At 43.1% G+C, this 24,232-nt stretch overlaps 1 protein-coding gene across 10 annotated transcripts in view; it reads left to right on the top strand.

Annotated features, from left to right (window-relative positions):
- Positions 1-24,232, top strand: part of LOC106576473 (eukaryotic translation initiation factor 4 gamma 1) — a 75,021-nt gene that overhangs the window by 19,521 nt on the left and 31,268 nt on the right. For 7 of the 10 annotated variants that reach the window (XM_045703921.2, XM_045703922.2, XM_045703929.2 and 4 more), the window contains one exon: positions 19,068-19,207. In XM_045703921.2, the coding sequence (XP_045559877.2) occupies positions 19,068-19,207 (140 nt within the window). The remainder of the gene's footprint in view (positions 1-19,067; positions 19,208-24,232) is intronic. The other 3 variants (XM_045703925.2, XM_045703927.2, XM_045703923.2) reach the window with 1 other exon arrangement.

The following is a 24,232-nucleotide window of genomic DNA, read 5'->3' as shown; positions in this document are numbered from 1 at the left end:
GGCCCTCTTGAAGCATGTGGGAACAGCAGACTGGAATAGGGATTGATTGAATATGTCCGTAAACACACCAGCCAGCTGGTCTGCGCATGCTCTGAGGACGCGGCTGGGGGTGCCGTCAGCCTTGCGAGGGTTAACACATTTAAATGTTTTACTCACGTTGGCTGCAGTGAAGGAGAGCCGTCAGGTTTTGGTAGCGGCCGTGTCAGTGGCACTGTGTTGTCCTCAAAGCGAGCAAAGAAGTTTTGTTTGTCTGGGAGCAAGACATCATGGTCTGCGATGGGGCTGGTTTTCCTTTTGTAGTCCGTGATTGACTGTAGACCCTGCCACATACCTCTCGTGTCTGAGCCATTGAATTGCGACTCTACTTTGTCTCTATACTGACGTTTAGCTTGTTTGATTGCCTTGCGGAGGGAATAGCTACACTGTTTGTATTCGGTCATGTTTCCGGTCACCTTGCCCTGATTTTAAAAGCAGTGATTCATGCTTTCAGTTTTGCGCGAATGCTGCCATCAGTCCACGTTTTCTGGTTGGGGAATGTTTTAATAGGCGCTGTGGGTACAACATCACCGATGCACTTGCTAATGAACTCGCTCACCGAATCGGCGTATTCATCAATGCTGTTGTCCGATGCTATGCGGAACATATCCCAGTCCACATGATCGAAGCTATCTTGAAGCGTGGAATCCGATTGTTCGGACCAGCGTTGAACAAACCTGAGCACAGGCACTTCCTGTTTTAATTTCTGTCTATAGGCTGGGAGCAACAAAATGGAGTCGTGGTCAGATTTTCCGACTGGAGTGCGGGGGAGGGCTTTATATGTGTCACAGAAGTTAGAATAACAATGATCCAGGGTTTTGCCAGCCCGGGTCGCGCATTCGATATGCTGATAAAATTTAGGGAGCCTTGTTTAAAATCCCCAGCCACAATAAATGCAGCCTCAGGATATGTAGTTTCCAGTTTACATAAAGTCAAACGAAGTTCTTTCAGGTTCATCGATGTGTCTGATTGGGGCGGGATATACACGACTGTGATTATGATCGAAGAGAATTCTCTTGGTAGATAATGCGGTCGGCATTTGATTGTAAGGAATTCTAGTTCAGGTCAACAAAAGGACTTGAGTTCCTGTATGTTATGATCACACCACGTCTCGTTAATCATAAGGCATACACCCCCACCCAGAGAGATGTTTGTTTCTGTCGGCGCGATGCGTGAAGAAGCCGGGTGGCTGTACCGACTCTGACGTATCCTGAGCGAGCCATGTTTCTGTGAAACAAAGAACGTTACCATCTCGGTCTCTCTGGAAGGCAAGCCTTGCTCGGATTTCGTTTAGCTTGTTGTCAAGAGACTGGACATTGGCGAGTAGTATGCTCGGGAGCAGTGCGCAATGTACCCGTCTACGGAGCCTGACCAGAAGACCGCTCCGTCTGCCCCTTCTGCGGTGCCGTTGTTTTGGGTCGCCGGCTGGGATCTGATCCATTGTCCTGGGTGGTGGACCAAACCGAGGATCCGCTTCGGGAAAGTCGTATTCCTAGTCGTAATGTTGGTGAGTTGACGGTGCTCTTATATCCAATAGTTCCTCCCGACTGTATGTAATAAAACCTAATATTTCCTGGGGTAACAATGTAAGAAATAACACAAACTAAATACTGCATAGTTTCCTAGGAACGCGAAGCGGCCATCTCTGTCGGCGCCGGAAGGAAGAAGCCACTGCTCCAAAACCGCCATAAAAAAGCCAGACTACTGTTTGCAACTGCACATAGGGACTAAGATTGTACTTTTTTGGAGAAATGTCCTCTGGGCTGGTGAAACTGTTTGGCCATAATGACCATTGTTATGTTTGGAGGAAAAAGGGGGAGGCTTGCAAGCCGAAGAACACCGTCCCAACTGTGAAACACGGGTGGTAGCAACATGTTGTGGGGGTGCTTTGCTGCAGGAGGGACTGATGCACTTCACAAAATAGATGGCATCATGAGGAGGAAAATGATGTGGATATATTGAAGCATCATCTCAAGACATCAGTCAGGATGTTAAAGCTTGGTCGCAAATGCGTCTTCCAAATGAACGATGACCCCAAGCATACTTCCAAAGTTGTGGCAAAATGGCTTAAGGACAACAAATTCAAGGTATTGGACTGGCCATCACAAAGCCCTGACCTCAATCCTGTAGAACATTTGTGGGCAGAACTGAAAAGGTGTGTGCGAGCAAGGAGGCCTACAAACCTGACTCAGTTACACCAGCTCTGTCAGGAGGAATGGGCCAAAATTCACCCAACTTATTGTGGGAAGCTTGTGGAAGGCTACCCAAAATGTTTGACCCAAGTTAAACAATTTAAAAGCAATGCTACCAAATACTAATTGACTGTATGTAAACTTCTGACCCACTGGGAATGTGATGAAAGAAATAAAAGCTGAATAAATCATTCTCTCTATTATTCTGACATTTCACATTCTTAAAATAAAGTGGTGATCCTAACTGACCTGATACAGGGAATCTTTACTTGGATTAAATGTCAGCAATTGTGAACAATTCAGTTTAAATGTATTTGGCTAATATGTATGTAAACTTCCGACTTCAACTGTAGGTAGGAGTAAAGTGACTATGCATAGATAATAAACAGCGAGAAGCTGCAGTGTAGAAACGGGTGGGGGGGCAATTTAAATAGTCCAGGTGGCCATTTGATTAATTGTTCAGCCGTTTTACGGCTTGGAGGTAGAAGCTGTTAAGGAGCCTTTTGGACCTAGACTTACCGGTACCGCTTGCCGTGCGGTAGCAGAGAGAACAGTCTCTGTCTAGGGTGGCTGGAGTCTTTGACAATTTTTTTTAGGCCTTCTTCTGCCACCGCCTAGTATATAGGTCCTGGATGGCAGGAAGCTTGGCCCCAGTGATGTACTGGGACATACACACTACCCTCTGTAGCGCCTTACTGTCGGAACCTTAGCAGTTGCCATACCAGGTGGTGATGCAACCAGTCAGGATGTTCTTGATGGTGCAGCTGTATAACCTTTTGGGGATCTGGGGACCCATACCAAATCTTTTCAGTCTTCTGAGGGGGAAAGGGTGTTGTCGTGCCCTCTTTGCGAATGTCTTGGTGTGTTTGGACTAGGGTTGCAGATTTTGGGGAATATTCAGAGGTGGAAACTTTCTGTGGGAATTAACAGGAATATATGCAAATTAATATTAATACCATTTAAATGTATTTTTTTTGCATTGGATATATTTACCATATCATATGGAGACAATTTCAAATGATTAAATCCTTCCAATATAAATATAAACAATTTAGTTACGAATTGAACTTTAATTAAGTGAGTTGACTCTTTACATGTGGTGATTTCACTGAACAATAAAAGGGGATATTGAATGATCCCCAATGATCCATCGCATCTCCCAAAAACGTTTTCAACATAGATCTGTAAAATGATATTCTAGAAGCTAAAGCTTTGGCGGTCTTCCTCTCAGGCTTCCAAGTCTTCCCCCTGGACCTCAATGTTCACCTCTTGAACATAGGACTCTGTGGCCTCATCTTCACTGTCACTTTCCAACCTTGTTGAGGATGGCTCGTTGTCGGGCTCAAAAAGCCTACATTTTTGACAACCCTTGTATTGGTCAGCCTATTGCGTGCTTTGGGGTGTGTGTTCCCAAACAAGGACCAGTGGCGCTCTGAGGCGGCTGATGTTAGTGGGATTTGGAGGATGATGGAAGCAACAGGGGAAGAGCCTCAGATCTTCAAAGTCCCTTACACCAGGTGGCTGATGAGATGTTGGCATGACTGCCATATTGCATCTCCATCCCAAAGCCCTTGCTTGGAAGTGTACTTTGCCAGACTGGCAAGAACCTTGCCCTCATCCAGGCCAAGGTGGCGAGACACGGTAGTGATGACCCTATAGGCCTTGTTGATCTCTGCACCAGAAAGGATGCTCTTGCAAGCATACTTGGCGTCCAACATGTATGCTGCGGCATGTATGGGCTTCAGAACTGCAGTTTCCTCTGCTTGGAGCAACAGTGAAGTGGGCAGGGCAGTACGGATTTCAGTACGGATTTCTTCTCTTACATTTGCAAGTGGAGTCTGAACATCAGACAGGATGGCATTGTCTCCCTCAATCCGTGCAATGGCTACTGCTATAGGTTTCATGAGTTTCAGGCTGCTTACCACTCTCTCCCAAAATACATCATCCAGGAGGATCATCTTGATGGGGCTGTCCATATCGGCAGACTGTGATATGGCCATTTCTTGGAGAGACTCCTTCCCCTCCAGGAGACTGTCAAACATGACACCACCCCAACGGGTGTTGCTGGGCAGCTTCAATGTGGTGCTCTTATCCTTCTCATTTTGCTTTGTGAGGTAGATTGCTGCTATAACTTGATGACCCATCACATACCTAACCATTTCCTTGGCTCTCTTGTAGAGTGTATCCATTGTTTTCAGTGCCATGATGTCCTTGAGGAGCAGATTCAATGCATGAGCAGCACAGCCAATGGGTGTGATGTGAGGGTAGGAGTCCTCAACTTTAGACCAAGCAGCCTTCATGTTTGCAGCATTGTCTGTCACCAGTGCAAATACCTTCTGTTGTTCAAGGTCATTGATGACTGCCTTCAGCTCATCTGCAATGTAGAGACCGGTGTGTCTGTTGTCCCTTGTGTCTGTGCTCTTGTAGAATACTGGTTGAGGGGTGGAGATGATGTAGTTAATTATTCCTTGCCCATGAACATTCGACCACCCATCAGAGATGATTGTAATGCAGTCTGCTTTCTCTATGATTTGCTTGACCGTCACTTGAACTCTGTTGAACTCTGCATCCAGCAAATGAGTAGATAAAGCATGTCTGGTTGGAGGGGTGTATGCTGGGTGAAGAACATTAAGAAATCTCTTTCAATTGCCTGTGAGCATCAGAGGTGAACCAGTTGCATACACGGCTCGAGCAAGACCTTCATCAGCATTTCTCTGACAACGTTCCTCAATTGAGTCTAAAAAACTTTGGACTCCAGGAGGACCATGAGCTGTTGCTATCAAAAAGGTGTCTGATTCATCATTTTCACCTTGAATAGAAGTAGAGGGACTTTTGTCAGAGGTTGCTTGTTGTGAGCGCTGAGGGAACTTCTGCATATTTGTTGCATTCTTCACATATGACTTGGCACAGTATTTGCAAATGTACACAACAAAAATCAGTAAAAATAACCCAAATACAATTCCATGTACAGATAAATAGTTAAGCAGTTAGATTAAACAACTTATTTTTAAGAACTGTTTTAAAATGAAACATGTATGGAAACAGGTGAATTAACACTCCTCAGTTAGCAGGCTCAAGCAAGCTAAAATCCACATGGTAGCAAAAACGAACTAAAATAAATTAACAAGTTAGAAATGATTTAAACACACTTTGCTGTAGGCACCCAGTATTGTAATCAAAATTTACCAGAAAGCATGTAGTCCTTGGCTCAGACAGTATAGTAGTGTGGGCTCAATAGCAACTCATTAGTGTGCAAGATCTTGAGAATCAGCTGTACATGTGATGGAAGAATGCACTGTGCATGCAGAGGGTTGCAATTCCATTGAATTGGGGATAGTTTAACCAAAATATGCCACAAGACCTAGAATTGCCTTGTGTATCCCACAAAAAAGGTTCACTGTTATAAGCTAACTTCTTTGATGAATTTAAGCAAAGTTCCTGGGCTTAACCTCTCTAGGGTAGGGGGCAGTATTTGCACGGCCGGATAAAAAATGTACCCGATTTAATCTGGTTATTACTACTGCCCAGAAACTAGAATATGCATATAATTGTTTGATTTGGATAGAAAACACCCTAAAGTTTCTAAAACTGTTTGAATGGTGTCTGTGAGTATAACAACTCATATGGCAGGAAAAAACCTGAGAAGATTCCTTACAGGAAGTGCACTCTGACCATTTCTTGGCCTTCTACACTCTCTTTATTGAAAACTGAGGATCTCTGCTGTAACGTGACACTTCCTACGGCTCCCATAGGCTCTCAGAAGGCGGCAAAACATTGAATGATGCCTTTGAAGGCCATGGCTGAAAAACAGTAGCGCATTTGGATAGTGGTCGATCAGAGAACAATGAGACCGGGGGCGCGTGCACGAGCCGACACCATGTTTTTATTTTTTCGTCTTTGAACGAAAACAGGGTTTCCCGGTCGGAATATTATCACTTTTTTTTACAAGAAAAATCGTATAAAAATTGATTTTTGGAAATGTCTGCTCTACCCAAAATTACAACCAACTAATTACAGCATTACCACAAAAATGGAAGAGGCAAGTACAAGCGGGGAAAGTAAGGAACTTGTCTGTCGGCTCTGCATTAAAGACCATAAATGGTTAAAGAATATTGTGATAATTAAAAACATAGACCAATTTAATTTAAGGACCAAAAAATTAACAGCTGTGCCATATAAATGGAAAAATAGTTGGGAAGAGATTTTCGATGTAACGATTCAATGGCACATGGTTTATGAATTGACACGCAAAACACCGCCGGATTGAATATCTTCACATTATTCAATTTAAATTATTATGCAAATGCTGCAGATGGCAATACTGGGTGATTTGAAAAGTCCTAGTCAATCGAGCAATAATATAATCATTATTTTAGCAAACATTTATCTTTAATTTACAATCTGTAGAAGCTATGAGAATAGAAAGGTTCAGTACTCTTGTGACGCATCACAGTACAGTTGAAAAATATATGGCAAATAGAAATCCAAAATGGATGGTGTTAAGAGATAGATGGGAGGGGTTGAATGGCGCTAGAGGGTGGGACTAATAACAACAAGATAAAAATGTAAAACATACGGTGTTTGTAAAATGTTTATAGGTTCAGAAATTTTGTGAAATAGCACAGTTACAAATAGAAATCAAACTGGATGGACATCAGAAATAGAGGAAGGACTAAAAACAAACAAAATATAACTATTGTAAAATAGATTGTGCCTGTAAAATGTGTATAATATGTATAAGCTGATTGTTATTGTTTATTAGTTTACTCCAATTGGGGGAGGGGTGGTTGGGTTTGCGGGGAATAATAAAGGTATATTCTAAAAAAAGTGTTTGTGTATATGTGTTTGTGTACGAATGTTTCTGTGTATATGTATGAATGTTTGCGTGTGTACGAATGTTTGTGTGGCGAGAGCCAGAGAGGGAGACCCCAAAAAAATATATGGGGGATTGGAAATAATGTAGACAATTACATTGATGGAAGCAACAATCTGTCCTCGATATTAAAGCTGATCCACTCCCTGAGAAAAGTAAAAATAATAACACTTACAGTTGACCGGGGCAGTTCTAGCAGGGTAGAAATTTGACAAACTGACTTGTTGGAAAGTGGCATCCTATGACGGTGACATGTTAAGTCACTGAGCTCTTCATTAAGGCCATTCTACTGCCAATGTTTGTCTATGGAGATCGCATGGCGGTGTGCTCGATTTTATACACCTGTAAGCAACGGGTGTGGCTGGAAAAAGCCGAGTCCACTAATTTGAAGGGGTTTCCACATACTTTGTGTATATTAGTTGGCCGTAGTGTATGTAAAGACCACAGCCCAAGTTGTAAATCTTCAGTGGGGCTATTGAGACTTGCTTCACTCTGCTTTAGGTATGATCATCACCCTAGAAAATGTGTGTATGGTCTTTTTTTCGTCTTTTAGGATGTCGTATGGTTGTGGCATCTTTATCAGACTCGTCGTAAGGTTGTCATGGTGTGTGTGTGTGTGTGTCACTCTTTATTCCAGAAGTCACATGTCCTGAGGTCAGTCTGACACACAACCCTCTTCTTCACTGGTCATGTGACATGGAGACGAGAACTTGGTTTCAGCAACACACACTAGAGGTCGACCGATTAATCGGAATGGCCGATTTAATTAGGGCCGATTTCAAGTTTTCATAAAAATCGTTGTTTTTTTTTAGCCACCGATTTGTATTTTTTAGTGTTTTTTTTAGTAATTTTTTTTATTTTTCCTTTTTTATTTTTTAAATTTGATTATATATTTTTTTACACCTTTATTTAACTAGGCAAGTCAGATTAAGAACACATTCTTATTTTCAATGACGGCCTAGGAACGGGGGTTAACTGCCTTGTTCAGGGGGGATTCGTTTTTGCAACCTTCTGGTTACTAGTCCAACACTCTAACCACCTGCCTTACATTGCACTCCACGAGGAGCTTGCATGGCAGGCTGACTACCTGTTACGCGAGGGCAGCAAGAAGCTAAGGTAAGTTGCTAGCTAGCATTCAACTTATCTTTATAAAAAACTATCAATCTTAACAAATCACTTGTTAACTACACATGGTTGATGATATTACTAGTTTATCTAACGTGTCCTGCGTTGCATATAATTGATGAGGTGCCTGTTAATTTCTCATCGAATCACAGCCTACTTCGACAAACGGGTGACGATTTAACAAGCGCATTTGCGAAAAAAGCACTGTCATTGAACCAATGTACCTAACCATAAACATCAATGCCTTTCTTTAAAATCAATACACAAGTATATACACTGCTCAAAAAAATAAAGGGAACACTTAAACAATACAATGTAACTCCAAGTCAATCACACTTCTGTGAAATCAAACTGTCCACTTAGGAAGCAACACTGACAATAAATTGCACATGCTGTTGTGCAAATGGAATAGACAACAAGTGGAAATTATAGGCAATTAGCAAGACACCCCCAATAAAGGAGTGGTTCTGCAGGTGGTGACCACAGACCACTTCTCAGTTCCTATGCTTCCTGGCTGATGTTTTGGTCACTTTTGAATGCTGGCGGTGCTTTCACTCTAGTGGTAGCATGAGACGGAGTCTACAACCCACACAAGTGGCTCAGGTAGTGCAGCTCATCCAGGATGGCACATCAATGCGAGCTGTGGCAAGAAGGTTTGCTGTGTCTGTCAGCTTAGTGTCCAGAGCATGGAGGCGCTACCAGGAGACAGGCCAGTACATCAGGAGACGTGGAGGAGGCCGTAGGAGGGCAACAACCCAGCAGCAGGACCGCTACCTCCGCCTTTGTGCAAGGAGGAACAGGAGAAGCACTGCCAGAGCCCTGCAAAATGACCTCCATCAAGCTAACAATGTGCATGTGTCTGCTCAAACGGTCAGAAACAGACTCCATGAGGGTGGTATGAGGGCCCGACGTCCACAGGTGGGGGTTGTGCTTACAGCCCAACACCATGCAGGACGTTTGGTATTTGCCAGAGAACACAAAGATTGGCAAATTCGCCACTGACGCCCTGTGCTCTTCACAGATGAAAGCAGGTTCATACTGAGCACATGTGACAGACGTGACAGAGTCTGGAGATGCCGTGGAGAACGTTCTGCTGCCTGCAACATCCTCCAGCATGACCGGTTTGGCGGTGGGTCAGTCATGGTGTGGGGTGGCATTTCTTTGGGGGGCCGCACAGCCCTCCATGTGCTCGCCAGAGGTAGCCTGACTGCCATTAGGTACCGAGATGAGATCCTCAGACCCCTTGTGAGACCATATGCTGGTGCGGTTGGCCCTGGGTTCCTCCTAATGCAAGACAATGCTAGACCTCGTGTGGCTGGAGTGTGTCAGCAGTTCCTGCAAGAGGAAGGCATTGATGCTATGAACTGGCCCGCCCGTTCCCCAGACCTGAATCCAATTGAGCACATCTGGGACATCATGTCTCGCTCCATCCACCAACGCCACGTTGCACCACAGACTGTCCAGAAGTTGGCGGATGCTTTAGTCCAGGTCTGGGAGGAGATCCCTCAGGAGACCATCCGCCACCTCATCAGGAGCGTGCCCAGGCGTTGTAGGGAGGTCAAACAGGCACGTGGAGGCCACACACACTACTGAGCCTCATTTTGACTTGTTTTAAGGACATTACATCAAAGTTGGATCAGCCTGTAGTGTGGTTTTCCACTTTAATTTTGAGTGTGACTCCAAATCCAGACCTCCATGGGTTGATAAATTTGATTTCTATTGATTTATTTTTGTGATTTTGTTGTCAGCACATTCAAATATGTAAATAAAAAAGTATTTAATAAGATTATTTCATTCATTCAGATCAGTGTTATTTTAGAGTTCCCTTTATTTTTTTGAGCAGTGTATTTTTAAACCTGCATATTTAGTTAATATTGCCTGCTAACATGAAATTGTGTCACTGCTCTTGCGTTCATTGCCTGGCTCGTTGCGAACTAATTTGACAGAGTTTTACGTAATTATGACATACCATTGAAGGTTGTGCAATGTAACAGGAATATTTAGACTTAGGGATGCCATCCGTTAGATAAAATACGGACCGGTTCCGTATTCCACTGAAAGAAAAAAACTTTTGTTTTCGAGATGATAGTTTACGGATTCGACCATATTAATGACCTAAGGCTCGTATTTCTGTGTGTTTATTATATTATAATTAAGTCTATGATTTGATAGAGCAGTCTGACTGAGCGGTGGTAGGCACCAGCAGGCTCGTTAGTTCATTCATTCATACAGCACTTTCGTGCGTTTTGCCAGCAGCTCTTCGCAATGCATTGCGCTGTTTATGACTTCAAGCCTGTCAACTCCCAAGATTAGGCTGGTGTAACCGATGTGAAATGGGCTAGCTAGTTAGCGGGTGTGCGCTAATAGTGTTTCAAACGTCACTCGCTTTGAGACTTGGGAGTGGTTGTTCCCCTTGCTCTGCATGGGTAATGCTGCTTCGAGGGTGGTTGTTGTCGATGTGTTCCTGGTTCGAGACCAGGTAGGAGCGAGGAGAGGGACGGAAGCTATACTGTTACACTGGCAATACTAAAGTGCCTATAAGAACATCCAATAGTCAAAGGTATATGAAATACAAATCGTATAGAGAGAAATAGTCCTATAATAACTTCAACCTAAAACTTCTTACCTGGGAATATTGAAGACTCATGTTAAAAGCAAGACACTTAAACGTTAGCTTTCTTACATGGCACATATTGCACTTTTACTTTCTTCTCCAACACTTTGTTTTTGCATTATTTAAACCAAATTGAACATGTTTCATTATTTATTTGAGGATAAATTGATTTTATTGATATATTATATTAAGTTAAAATAAGTGTTCATTCAGTATTGTTGTAATTGTCATTATTATTACAAATAAATAAATAAAAATTGCCGATTAGTCGGTATCGGATTTTTTTGGTCCTCTAATAATCGGTATCGGCGTTGAAAAATCATAATCGGTCGACCTCTAACACACACACACTAGAGCCCTGATGAGACAGCAACATGTTTTCTTTTTTTATTTAACCAGACTTAATTCGTGACAAAATTGGGGGGGAATACAGTTGGCTTCTGCTTGCATCTTTCAGTGTGAATACGATAAGTGTTTGTTTGGGCCCTCTGTTGGTGAACTAGTAGGTTTCCTCTGTGTCGTCAATACAGCCTCCTGGAGGTGGAACCAGGCATGGTTTGGGTCTGCCATGTTTTTCCACAGCAGAGCTGTAGTCGTGACATGAGTAGCAATCAACTGAGTACCACAGTGGAAAACTGGCATAAGCAGCACATTCTTTAGAGCCATAGAATACATGCTATAGGCCTCCCATCCATTAGGTGGTACTGGCAACATGATCACGGCTCATGGCCAGGTGAAAAACAGTTTGCTCCTACCCTCTCAGGCTTTGTGGTGATGGGATACGGGTGGGAGGGGGTTATTTTTAGCCTACAGTTGAGTGATTTACTAACCCCCCCACCTACGTCCTGGGCTCTGACCTAGCTGGAAGCCCAGATCACTTCCATTTAAAAAAAAAAAAACAAGAGGTCTCTCTCTCTCTCCTCTCTCATGGTGTACAGCTCTCTCCTCTGCTTCTCCACACTGCTGACCCCGGGAGACTTGGGCTACTTGTTGATAAAGTTGAGCGAGAAATAGGGAAGGAGAGACGGACCAAGAGGGAGCGTGAGGGGTGTGAAACTGAGAGAGGTAAAATGGCAGAGGAGAGTAGTAAAAAAGACTCTTAAGCAGTTGATGGCATAACTCAGCTGTAGACAGGAGAGGAGGAGGACTTCAGAGACGATACCCTCTTCTCCCCATTGTGTTCTCCTCTCTCTCACACTCTCAGGATGCCATTGAGATTGGGGAACTGTGCCTCTAGGATGAGCTCCCAGCAGGCTGAGGGTAACTATGTGATGCGGTCTGGTTACACTGTCTCCTTTAACCCCACTCTCTCTCCACCCCCCCTGTTCCCCATTCCCTCCTTGTCGTGACTCATATTTCAAGCTCTTATTTACTGGGAAGGGAACTCTCCAAGAAAGTCCTGTTCCCTTTGCTTTCTCTTTTTGTGCATGTTCTCCCTCTCAGTGCTCGGTGTGGGTTTTGACTAAATTTAGTCGGTGCTCTTCCCGGTCAACAATGCAGACTCAATATTGTGAGTTAGAGTGAAATGTGTGCTATTCACAGAGGCCACTTCAGTGAGTTTTTTTTTTCTGTGAGAGAAGAGGGGGATGTGTGTAAGTGAGTTTGAGAGAGTGGGAGGAGACTGGTTTATACTGTAGCTGACGGCCTTGGAAGTTCAGGTCTGGAATGAACTAGGAAAGCCAGGTCTGGAAAGACCAGGTAAGACTAATGAATTATGAAGGAGTCATGTATTTCTGAAGATGGCGTGTTGGAATTTGTGATCTCTGTGTGAATGTGGAAAAGACTGGGGAGGGATGGGGGAAGGATTGATAGTGGACAGGCAACTCGAGGAGGGAGTGCTGTCATGGTCCTATGGCCTACCTTAATTGCTTCTTGTCCAGGAACAACCCCTAGCCCATACTCCCTAGGCACTTAATATATAGATCTGAAGGGATTGGATGGCTAAACATTGCTCTCTGATAGGCTTGGTAGCATTTTAGCTGTATTGCTTGATGCCAATACTTTCCTCTCAAATCTACCCTTGATGCCTAGGGCCTAAGATTTGTCTGTGGACTGTTTTGTTAGACTTCAGTGCGGCTTTTGACATTATCGATCAAAGTCTGCTGCTGGAAAAACGTTGTAACTCTTTACGCCCCCTGCTATAATGAAGGATAAAGCGTTACCGGTCTAACAGAACACAGAGGGTAGGGTGTTCTTTAATGGAAGCCTCTCCTACATAATCCAGGTAAAATCAGGAATTCCCCAGGGCAGCTGTCTAGACCCCTTAATTTTTCAATCTTTACTAACGACATGCCACTGGCTTTGAGTAAAGCCAGTGTGTCTATGTATGCAGATGGCTCAACACTATACGTCAGCTACTACAGCGACTGAAATGACTGCGACACTTAACAAAAAGCTGCAGTTAGTTTCAGAGTTGGTGGAAAGGAATAATAATAAATGTGGACTTTGAGCCAGTTGAGGTGACTAAACTGCTTGGAGTAACCCTGGATTGTAAACTGTCATGGTCAAAACATATTGATACAACAGAAGCTAAGATGGGGAGAAGTCTGTCCATAATAAAGCGCTACTCTACCTTCTTAACAGCACTATCAACAAGGCAGGTCCTACAGGCCCTAGTTTTGTCGCACCTGGACTACTGTTCAGTCGTGTTGTCAGGTACCACAAAGAGGGACTTTGGAAAATTGCAATTGGCTCGGAACAGGGCAGCACGGCTGGCCTTTGGATGTACACAGAGAGCTAATATTAATAATATGCACATCAGTCTCTCCTGGTTCAAAGTGGAGGAGAGATTGACTTCATCACTATTTGTATTTAGGAAAAGTATTGACATGTTCAATGCACCGAGCTGTCTGGCACACAGCTTGGACACCCATGCATACCCCACGAGGTCTCTTCACAGTCCCCAAGTCCAGAATGGACTATGGAAGGCGCACAGTACTACATAGAGCCATGACTACATGGAACTCTATTACACATCAAGTAACTGATGCAAGCAGTAAAATTAGATTTAAAAAACAGGTAACATTACACCTTATGGAACAGTGGGGACTGAAGCAACACAAACATAGGCGCATACACACACGATAACGTGCTGTACACACACTTACACATGGATTTTGTACTGTAGATATGTGGTAGTGGTGGAGTAAGGGCCTGAGGGCACACAGTGTGTTGTGAAATCTGTGAATGTATTGTAATGTTTTTAAAAATGTATAAACTGCTTTAATTTTGCTGGACCCCAGGAAGAGTAGCTGCTGCCTTACATTTGACTTAGTTTTTACCAATCTAACTACATAACATAATGGTAATAATTGTATGTGAATGGCAAATCTCTTGATAAACTGGGTAACTGAAGGTGTCATAGGCCTACTCCAGATGCAGGTGAATGCATATTCAAGTGTGTGCATGCATTGAGTTATTGTTTTGGCTGATCAGTGGAGTCTGTCATCTGTAGCACCATAATCTGTTTGCCTTCCACTTGGGACTTACGGTGCCTTCAGAAAGTATTCATACCCTTTGACTTATTCCACATTTTGTTACAGCCTGAATTCAAAATAGATTTTTCTCACCCATCTACACACAATACCCCATAATGACAAAGTGAAAACTTGTTTTTAGAAATTTTGGGTAATTTATTGAAAATTAAAATACTGAAATATCTAATTGACGTAAGTATTCGTCAATACTTTGTAGAAGCACCTTTGGCAGCGATTACAGCTGTGAGTCTTTCTGGATAAGTTTGTAAGAGCTTTCCACACCTGAATTGTGCAACATTTGGTCATTATTTTCTAAGTTCTTCAAGCTCTGTCAATTTGGTTGTTGATCATTGCAAGACAATCATTTTTAGGTCTTGCCATATATTTAAGTCAAAAGTGTAACTCAGCCACTCGGGAACATTCACTGTCTTCTCCAGTGTAGATTTGGCCTTGTGTTTTTGGTTATTGTCCTGAAAGGTGAATTCATCTCCCAGTGTCTGGTGGAAAGCAGATTGAAAGAGGTTTTCCTCTAGAAATGTGCCTTTGCTTAGCTCTATTCTGTGCCCTTTTTATCCTGAAAAACTCCTGATTACAAGCATACCCATAACATGATGCAGCCACTATTATGCTTGAAAATATGGAGAGTGGTTCTCAGTAATGTGTTGTATTGGATTTGCCCCAAACATAACACTTTGTTCAGGACAAAAAGTTGATTGCTTTGCCACATTTTTTGCAGTATTAACCTTGTTGCAAACAGGATGCATGTTTTTGGAATATTTTTTTCTCTAGAGGTGTTCCTTTTCACTTTTTTGTCAATTAAGATAGTATTGTGGAGTAACTACAATGTTGATCCATCCTCAGTTTTCTGTCACAGCCATTAAACTCTGTAACTGTTTTAATGTCACCATTGGCCTCCTGGTGAAATCCCTGAGCGGTTTCCTTCCTCTCCAGCTACTGAGGTAGGAAGGACGCCTGTATCTTTGTAGTGACTGGGTGTATTGATACACCATCCAAAGTGTGATTAATAACTTCAACATGCTCAAAAGGATGTTCAATGTATCATATTTTCATTTTTATCCATCTACTAATAGGTGTCCTTCTTTGTGGTTGAATCTGTGTTTGAAATTTACTGCTCGACTGAGGGACCGTACAATTATCTCTATCTGATGGGTGTAGAGATGAGGTAGTCATGTTAAACACTATTGCAAATGGGAGTGAGTCCATGCAACTTTATTTTGCGACTTGTTAAGCAAACGTTTACTTCTGAACTTATTTAGGCTTGCCATAACAAAGGGGTTGAATACATAAAAAATTATATATATATATATATATATATATATATATATATATATATATATATATATAACTAGGCAAGTCAGTTAACAATAAATTCTTATTTACAATGTTGGCCAAACCCGGACGATGCTGGGCCAATTGTGCGCCGCCATATGGGACTCCCAATCACGGCCGGATGTGATACAGCCTGGATTCGAACCAGAGACTGTAGTGACACCTCTTGCACTGAGATGCAGTGCCTTAGACTGCTGCGCCACTCGGGAGCCTGACTACTTATTGATTCAAGCCATATCAGCTTTACATTTTTTATTAATTTGTAAAAAAATATTAATTAAAAGCTAAATTCCACTAACATGGGGTATTGTGTTTAGGCCAGTGTAAAAAATATCTAAATTTAATCCATTGTAAATTGAGGGTGTAACACAACAAAATGTGGAAAAAGTTAAAAGGTGTGAATACTTTCTGAAGGCACTGTATATTAGCCTACTGATCAACAACATTTGCATAGAAGCATCACTCCAGCATGTCATGCCTGTATGGAAGGACATCATATAGGCTCTGCTGTTAGTTTGAGAATATAAAATAACATCTACAGTGCCTTCGGAAAGTATTCAGACCACTTGACTTTATGTTACAGCCTTACTCTAAAATGGATTACATAGTTTTTCCCCCCTCATCCATCTACACACAATACCCTACGATGACAAAGCAAAAACAGTTTTTTAGAAATCGCATTTTACATTAGTATTCAGACCCTTTACTCAGGACTTTGTTGAAGCACCTTTGGCAGCGATTACAGCATATAATCTTTTTGGGTATGACGCTACAAACTTGGCACACCTGTGTTTGGGGACTTTCTCCCATTCTTCTCTGCAGATCCTCTCAAGCTCTGTCTGGTTGGATGGGGAGCATCGCTGCACAGCTTTTTTCAGGTCTCTCCAGAGATGTTCGTTCGGGTTCAAGTCCGGGCACTGGCTGGGCCACTCAAGGACATTCAGAGTCTTGTCCTGAAGCCACTCCTGTGTTGTCTTGGCTGTGTGCTTAGGGTCGTTGTCCTGTTGGAAGGTGAACCTTCGTCCCAGTCTGAGGTCCTGAGCGCTCTGGAGCAGGTTTTCATCAAGGATCTGTCTGTACTTTACTCTGATCATCTTTCCCTCAATCCTGACTAGTCTCCCAGTCTCTACCACTGAAAAACATCCCCACAGCATGATGCTGCCACCACCATGCTTCACCGTAGGGATGATGCCAGGTTACCTCCAGACGTGACACTTGGTCACTCTTCAGGCCAAAGAGTTCAATCTTGGTTTCATCAGACCAGAGAATCTTGTTGCTCATGGTCTGAGAGTCTTTAGATTCATTTTAACAAACTCCAAGCGGGCTGTCGTGCCTTTTACTGAGGAGTGGCTGTCCGCTCTACCATAAAGGCCTGATTTGGTGGAGTGCTGCAGAGATGGTTGTACTTCTGGAATGTTCTCCCATCTCCACAGAGGAACTCTGGAGCTCTGTCAGAGTGACCATCGGGTTCTTGGTCACCTCCCTGACCAAGGCCCTTCTCCCCTAATTGCTCAGTTAGGCCGGGCGGACAGCTCTAGGAAGAGTCTTGGTGGTTCCAAACTTCTCCATTTAAGAACGATGGAGGCCACTGTGTTCTTCAGGACCTTCAATGCTGCAGAAATGTTTTGGTAGCCTTCCCCAAATGTGTCTCGACACAATCCTGTCTCAGTGCTCTACGGACAATTCCTTTGACCTCATGGCTTGGTTTTTGCTCTGACATGCACTGTCAACTGTGGGACCTTATATAGACAGGTGTGAGCCTTTCCAAATCATGTCCAATCAATTTAATTTTCCACAGGTGGACTCCAATCAAGTTGTAGAAACATGTCAAGGGTGATCAATGGAAACAGGATGCACCTGAGCTCAATTTCGAGTCTAATAGCAAAGGGTCTGAATACTTATGTAAATCAGTTATTTAGGTTTTATTTTTAACTTTGCAAACATTTCTAAAAACCTGTTTTTGCTTTGTCATCATGGGGCATTGTGTGTAAATGTTTTATTTAATCCATTTTAGAATAAGGCTGTAACGTAACAAAATGTGGAAAAAGTCAAGGGATCTGAATACTTTCCGAAGACATTGTATTCAAAGCAGCGTTTGGTTTTCGCCAGGCGTAATGGGACCCATGTCGTCCAAAAAGGTGACTCAAGTTTGCCAAAAAAGCACCTGGATGATCGTGAAGACTCTTGGAAGAATGTTCTATGAACAGGTGTTTTAAAATAATAACTTTTTGGATGAAATGGGTCCCATTAATACCTGGTGAGAACCAAGCACTGCATTCCACAATCGTGTGACAATTTAGGAATGCTTTGCTGCCACAGGATCTGGACGACTTTCCTAAGTAGAAGGAACCATGAATTCCTGTGTGTCAGAGAATTCTATAGGAGAATGTCAGGCGCTCCGTCTGTGATCTGAAGTGCACCTGGGTCATGCAGCAAGACAATGATCGAAACAAACAATAAAGCCTAAATGAAAATGGCTAAAAAGCAACAAATTAGAAGTTTTCGAATGGCCTAGTCCAGACCTAATCCCTATTGAGATGTTGTGGCAGGACTTGAAACGAGCAGTTCATGCTTGAAAACTCCCAAATATCGCAGAGTTAATGCAGGTCTGCATGCAAGAGTGGGCCAAAATTCCTCCACAGCAATGTGAGAGACAAATCAACAACTACAGCAGGCATTTGGTTGCCGTCATTGCAACTAAAGGTGGCACCACCAGTTATTGGGTGTAAGGGGGCAATTACTTTTTCACTCAGGGGCATTGGGTGTTGCGTACCTTTGTACATGAAATAAATGTAATAAGTATGTAATTGTTTGTTCACTCAGGTGCCCTTTTATCTAATATTAGGTTTTGGTTGAAGATCTGATAACATTCCATATCATACATTTTAAAAAGTAGAGTAAATTAGAAATGGGACAAGTACTTTTTCACGGCACTGTATGTGAAGATGGTGCTTTCCTGTTTTGTAGTAAAAAATATAGCGGAAGATAAGTGTTTCCAATGCCTATTCACAATTGGTAAAAATCACACGAAGCACACCCATGTCGTCATTGGAAACGCTTATCTTCCGCTATCTTTTTACTACAAAACAAAGAAACATTACATTTTCTCATATGTTGATGTTGGGGTGCTGCTGGAGATGATGAATATAAAGTAGAAAAATTGTGACGTTTCCTTTTAATTGTGAAATGACTCCGACAATCTGCCGATGCTGGTGAATTAGTACGGAGAATGTTTTTAAGTGCTTCTCATAGTGGTTAGTACTGCAGCTGTTCTCACAACACATATGCTTGACACCAAACTTTGGCGTTTTGCTGGTGATTTCCAAAAGTGCTGACATTCATAACTACTTGTGTGCTAATTTAAAGTTTGTGGGACAACTCTCTCTCTGTCTTGTCCACAGCAGGGGCATACTACCCGGCCCAACAGCAGTACACGTCCTCAGTGCCAGCTGCTCCGGTCATCATGAACCCTCCCCCCCAGCAGCAGCAACCACCTCCACAGCAACAGATCCACCCCAAAAGGGAGCGCAAACAGGTACAGGTAAACTCATCGTCCCACCTCTACTGTTATACACCACACACAGTTAAACTCATCACCCTACCTCTACTGTTTCATTTTGTGGTTTTATTTAGCAGATAGGATAGTAGAGAAAAGACAGGAGAGATAGGAGGAGCACAAGGTCAGTGAGTTGGATTGGAACCCATAGGGCCAGCGGCACTGATTGCTGGACCGCAGGCCAGCCCACGTAGCACCTCTCCTAGATCAGACAATCAGGTAGACAATCAGGTATCCTGATCCCAGAATGGATAAGTAACACAACTGGAAACACCCACCAAGAAACATTACGGGTCTGATGTTATACACTCAATGTTTCCCCTCATGCAGAGCAGGGCTTGAATACTTCAGTGATTCTCATGTTTTAAAGGAAGATAAGGACTGTGCTAATAAAGCGTGTGAATATAAAAATAAAATAAAAAGTATAGTTTGTCAGCAAGGTGTATTCAACACTGATTCCTTTCCCCATCATCCACTGTGAAGGTGCACAGTGCAGTTTTGGTCTACAAAACTAGTCTACTGTGTCTTCCTGTCTGGCCAGCTTGTGACATGACACGTTGCCATGGTAACGAGAGGACTTGTGTGAAAAACACTGTGCTGTGGGGTAGTGTTGCGCCCTCTTAGATATCATCCTGACCAACTTGCCCTCTAAATACACCTCTGCTGTCTTCAACCAGGATCTCAGCGATCACTGCCTCATTGCCTGCGTGCGTAATGGGTCTGCAGTCAAAACGACCACCCCCATCGCTGTCAAACGCTCCCTAAAACACTTCAGTGAGCAGGCCTTTCTAATCGACCTGGCCCGGGTATCCTGGAAGGATATTGACCTCATCCCATCAGTAGAGAATGCCTGGTTGCTCTTCAAAAGTGCTTTCCTCACCATCTTAAATAAGCATGCCCGTTCAAAAAATTTAGAACTCAGAACAGATATAGCCCTTGGTTCACCCCAGACTTGACTGCCCTTGACCAGCACTAAAACATCCTGTGGCGTTCTGCATTAGCATCGAATAGCCCCCGCAATATGTAACTTTTCAGGGAAGTCAGGAACCAATATACTCAGTCAGTTAGGAAAGCTAAGGCTAGCTTTTTAAAACAGACATTTGCATCCTGTAGCACTAATTCCCCAAAATTTTGGGACACTGTAAAGGCCATGGAGAATAAGAGCACCTCCTCCTAGCTGCCCACTGCACTGAGGATAGGATACACTGTCACCACCGATAAGTGTATGATAATTGATAGTTTCAATAAGCATTTTGCTACGGCTGGTCATGCTTTCCACCTGGCTACCACGGCCAACATCTCAGCACCCCCTGCAGCAACTTGCCCAAGACCCCCCCCCCCCCCCCCCCCCAGCTGATGTTCTGAAAGAGCTGCAAAATCTGGATCCTACAAATCAGCTGGGCTAGACAATCTGGACCCTCTTTCTAAATTATCCGCCGCAATTTTTTCAGCCCCTATTACTAGCATATTCAACCCCTCTTCGTATCGTATGAGATCCCCAAAGATTGGAAAGCTGCCGCGGTCATCCCCATCTTCAAAGGGGGAGACACTCTAGACCCAAACTGTTACAGACCTATATCTATCCTACCCAGTCTTTCTAAGGTCTTCGAAAGCCAAGTTAACAGATCACCAACCACAGGGTTCAATTCTCGGGCCGACTCTTTTCTCTGTATATATCAATGATGTCACTCTTGCTGCCGGTGATTCTCTGATCCACCTCTACGCAGACGACATCATTCTGTATACATCAAATCAAAGTTTATGTCACGTGCGCCGAATACAACAGGTGTACCTTACAGTGAAATGCTAACTTACAGGCTCTAACCAACAGTGCAAAAAAGGTATTAGGTGAACAATAGGTAAGTAAAGAAATAAAAACAGCAGTGAAAAGACAGTGGAAAAACAGTAGCGATGCTATATACAGTATAGAGGTAGACCGATTAATCGGAATGGCCGATTAATTAGGGCCGATTTCAAGTTTTCATAACAATCGGTAATCGGTATTTTTGGCCGCCGATTTAAATGTTTTTACACCTTTATTTAACTAGGCAAGTCAGATTAAAAACACATTCTTATTTTCAATGATGGCCTAGGAACGGGGGTTAGCTGCCTTGTTCAGGGGGGATTCGGGATTTGTTTTTGCAACCTTCTGGTTACTAGTCCAACGCTCTAACCACCTGCCTTACATTGCACTCCACGAGGAGCCTGCATGGCAGGCTGACTACCTGTTACGCAAGGGCAGCAAGAAGCCAAGGTAAGTTGCTAGCTAGCATTAAACTTATCTTATAAAAAACTATCAATCTTAACATAATCACTAGTTAACTACACATGGTTGATGATATTACTAGTTTATCTAACGTGTCCTGCGTTGCATATAATCGATGCGGTGCCTGTTAATTTGTCATCGAATCACAGCCTACTTCGACAAACGGGTGATGATTTAACAAGCGCATTTGCGAAAAAAAGCACGGTCTTTGCACCAATGTACCTAACCATAAACATCAATGCATTTCTTTAAAATCAATACACAAGTATATATTTGTAAACCTGCATATTTAGTTAATATTGCCTGCTAACATGAAATTGTGTCACTGCTTTTCCGTTCATTGCCTGGCTCGTTGCGAACTAATTTGCCGGAATTTTAGGAAATTATGACATACCATTGAAGGTTGTGCAATGTAACAGGAGTATTTAGACTTAGGGATGCCACCCGTTAGATAAAATATGGAACGGTTACGTATTTCACTGAAAGAAAAAAAAAACGTTTTGTTTTCGAGATGATAGTTTCTGGATTCGACCATATTAATGACCTAAGGCTCGTATTTCTGTGTGTTTATTATATTAAGTCTATGATTTGATAGAACAGTCTGACTGAGCAGTGGTAGGCACCAGCAGGCTCGTAAGCATTCATTCAAACAGCACTTTCGTGCGTTTTGCCAGCAGCTTTCGCAATGCATTGCGCTATGTATGACTTCAAGCCTGTCAACTCCCAAGATTAGGCTGGTGTAACCGATGTGAAATGGCTAGCTAGTTAACGGGTGCGCGCTAATAGCGTTTCAAACGTCACTTGCTCTGAGACTTGGAGTAGTTTTTCCCCTTGCTCTGCATGGGTAACGCTGCTTCGAGGGTGGCTGTTGTCGATGTGTTCCTGGTAAGAGCCCAGGTAGTAGCGAGGAGAGGGACGGAAGCTATACTGTTACACTGGCAATACTAAAGTGCCTATAAGAACATCCAATAGTCAAAGGTATATGAAATACAAATCGTATAGAGAGAAATAGTCCTATAATAACTACAACCTAAAACTTCTTACCTGGGAATATTGAAGACTCATGTTAAAAGCAAGACACTTAAACGTTAGCTTTCTTACATGGCACATATTGCACTTTAACTTTCTTCTCCAACACTTTGTTTTTGCATTATTTAAACCAAATTGAACATGTTTCATTATTTATTTGAGGCTAAATAGATTTTATTGATGTATTATATTAAGTTAAAATAAGTGTTCATTCAGTATTGTTGTAATTGTCATTATTACGATTAATCAGCTTTTTTTGGTCCTCCAATAATCAGTATCGGCGTTGAAAAATCATAATCAGTCGACCTCTAATACAGTAGTGAGGCTTCATACAGACACCGGTTAGTCAGGCTGATTTGAGGTAGTATGTACATGTACATATGGTTAAAGTGACTATGCATATATGATGAACAGAGAGTAGCAGTAGCATAAAGAGGGGTTGGCGGGTGGTGGGACACAACGCATATAGCCCGGTTAGGCAATGTGCGGGAGCACTGGTTGGTCGGGCCAATTGAGATAGTATGTACATGATTGTATAGTTAAAGTGACTATGCTTATATGGTAAACAGAGAGTAGCAGCCGTGTAAAAGAGAGGTTGGGGGGGCACACAATGCAAATAGTCCGGGTAGCCATTTGATTACCTGGTTCAGGAGTCTTATGGCTAGGGGGTAAAAACTGTTGAGAAGCCTTTTTGTCCTAGACTTGGCACTCCGGTACCGCTTGCCATGCGGTAGTAGAGAGAACAGTCTATGACTGGGGTCTTTGACCATTTTTAGGGCCTTCCTCTGACACCGCCTGGTGTAGAGGTCCTGGATGGCAGGAAGCTTAGCCCCAGTGATGTACTGGGCCGTACACACTACCCTCTGTAGTGCCTTGCGGTCGGAGGCCGAGCAATTGCCGTACCAGGCAGTGATGCAACCAGTCAGGATGCTCTCGATGTTGCAGCTGTAGAACCTTTTCAGGATCTCAGGACCCATGCCAAATCTTTTTAGTTTCCTGAGGGGGAATAGGCTTTGTCGTGCCCTCTTCACGACTGTATTTGGAACATCTGGCCCTTCTTTGGACACTGTGCTAACAAACCTCCAAATGAGCTTCAATGCCATTCAACACTCCTTCCGTGGCCTCCAACTGCTTTTAAATGCTAGTAAAACTAAGTGCATGCTCTTGAACCGATTGCTGCCCGCACCCTCCCGCCCGACTAGCATCACTACTCTGGACGGTTCTGACTTAGAATCTGTGGACAACTACAAATACCTAGGTGTCTGGTTAGACTGTAAAATCCTAAATTAAATCTAGAATCGGCAACAAGGCCTCCTTCACTCATGCTGCCAAACATACCCCTGTAAAACTGACTATCCTGCCGATTCTTGACTTCGGCGATGTCATTTACAAAATAACCTCCAACACTCTACTCAGCAAATTGGATGCAGTCTATCACAGTACCATCCGTTTTGTCACCAAAGCCCCATATACTACCCACCACTACGACCTGTGTGCTCTCGTTGGCTGGCCCTCACTACATATTTGTCCCCAAACCCACTGGCTCCAGGTCATCTATAAGTCTTTGCTAGGTAAAGCCCCGCCTTATCTCAGCTCACTGGTCACCATAGCAACACCCACCCGTAGCACGCACTCCAGCAGCATATTCCACTGGTCATCCCCAAAGCCAACACCTCTTTGGCCACCTTTCCTTCCAGTTCTCTGCTACCAATGAC

Source organism: Salmo salar, chromosome 20 (genome assembly GCF_965601325.2).
Source record: "Salmo salar chromosome 20, fSalSal1, whole genome shotgun sequence".
In the NCBI taxonomy this organism is placed as follows: Eukaryota; Metazoa; Chordata; class Actinopteri; order Salmoniformes; family Salmonidae; genus Salmo; species Salmo salar.
The sequence above is the reverse complement of the archived record's forward strand: the minus strand, read 5'-3'. Positions and strand labels throughout refer to the sequence as shown.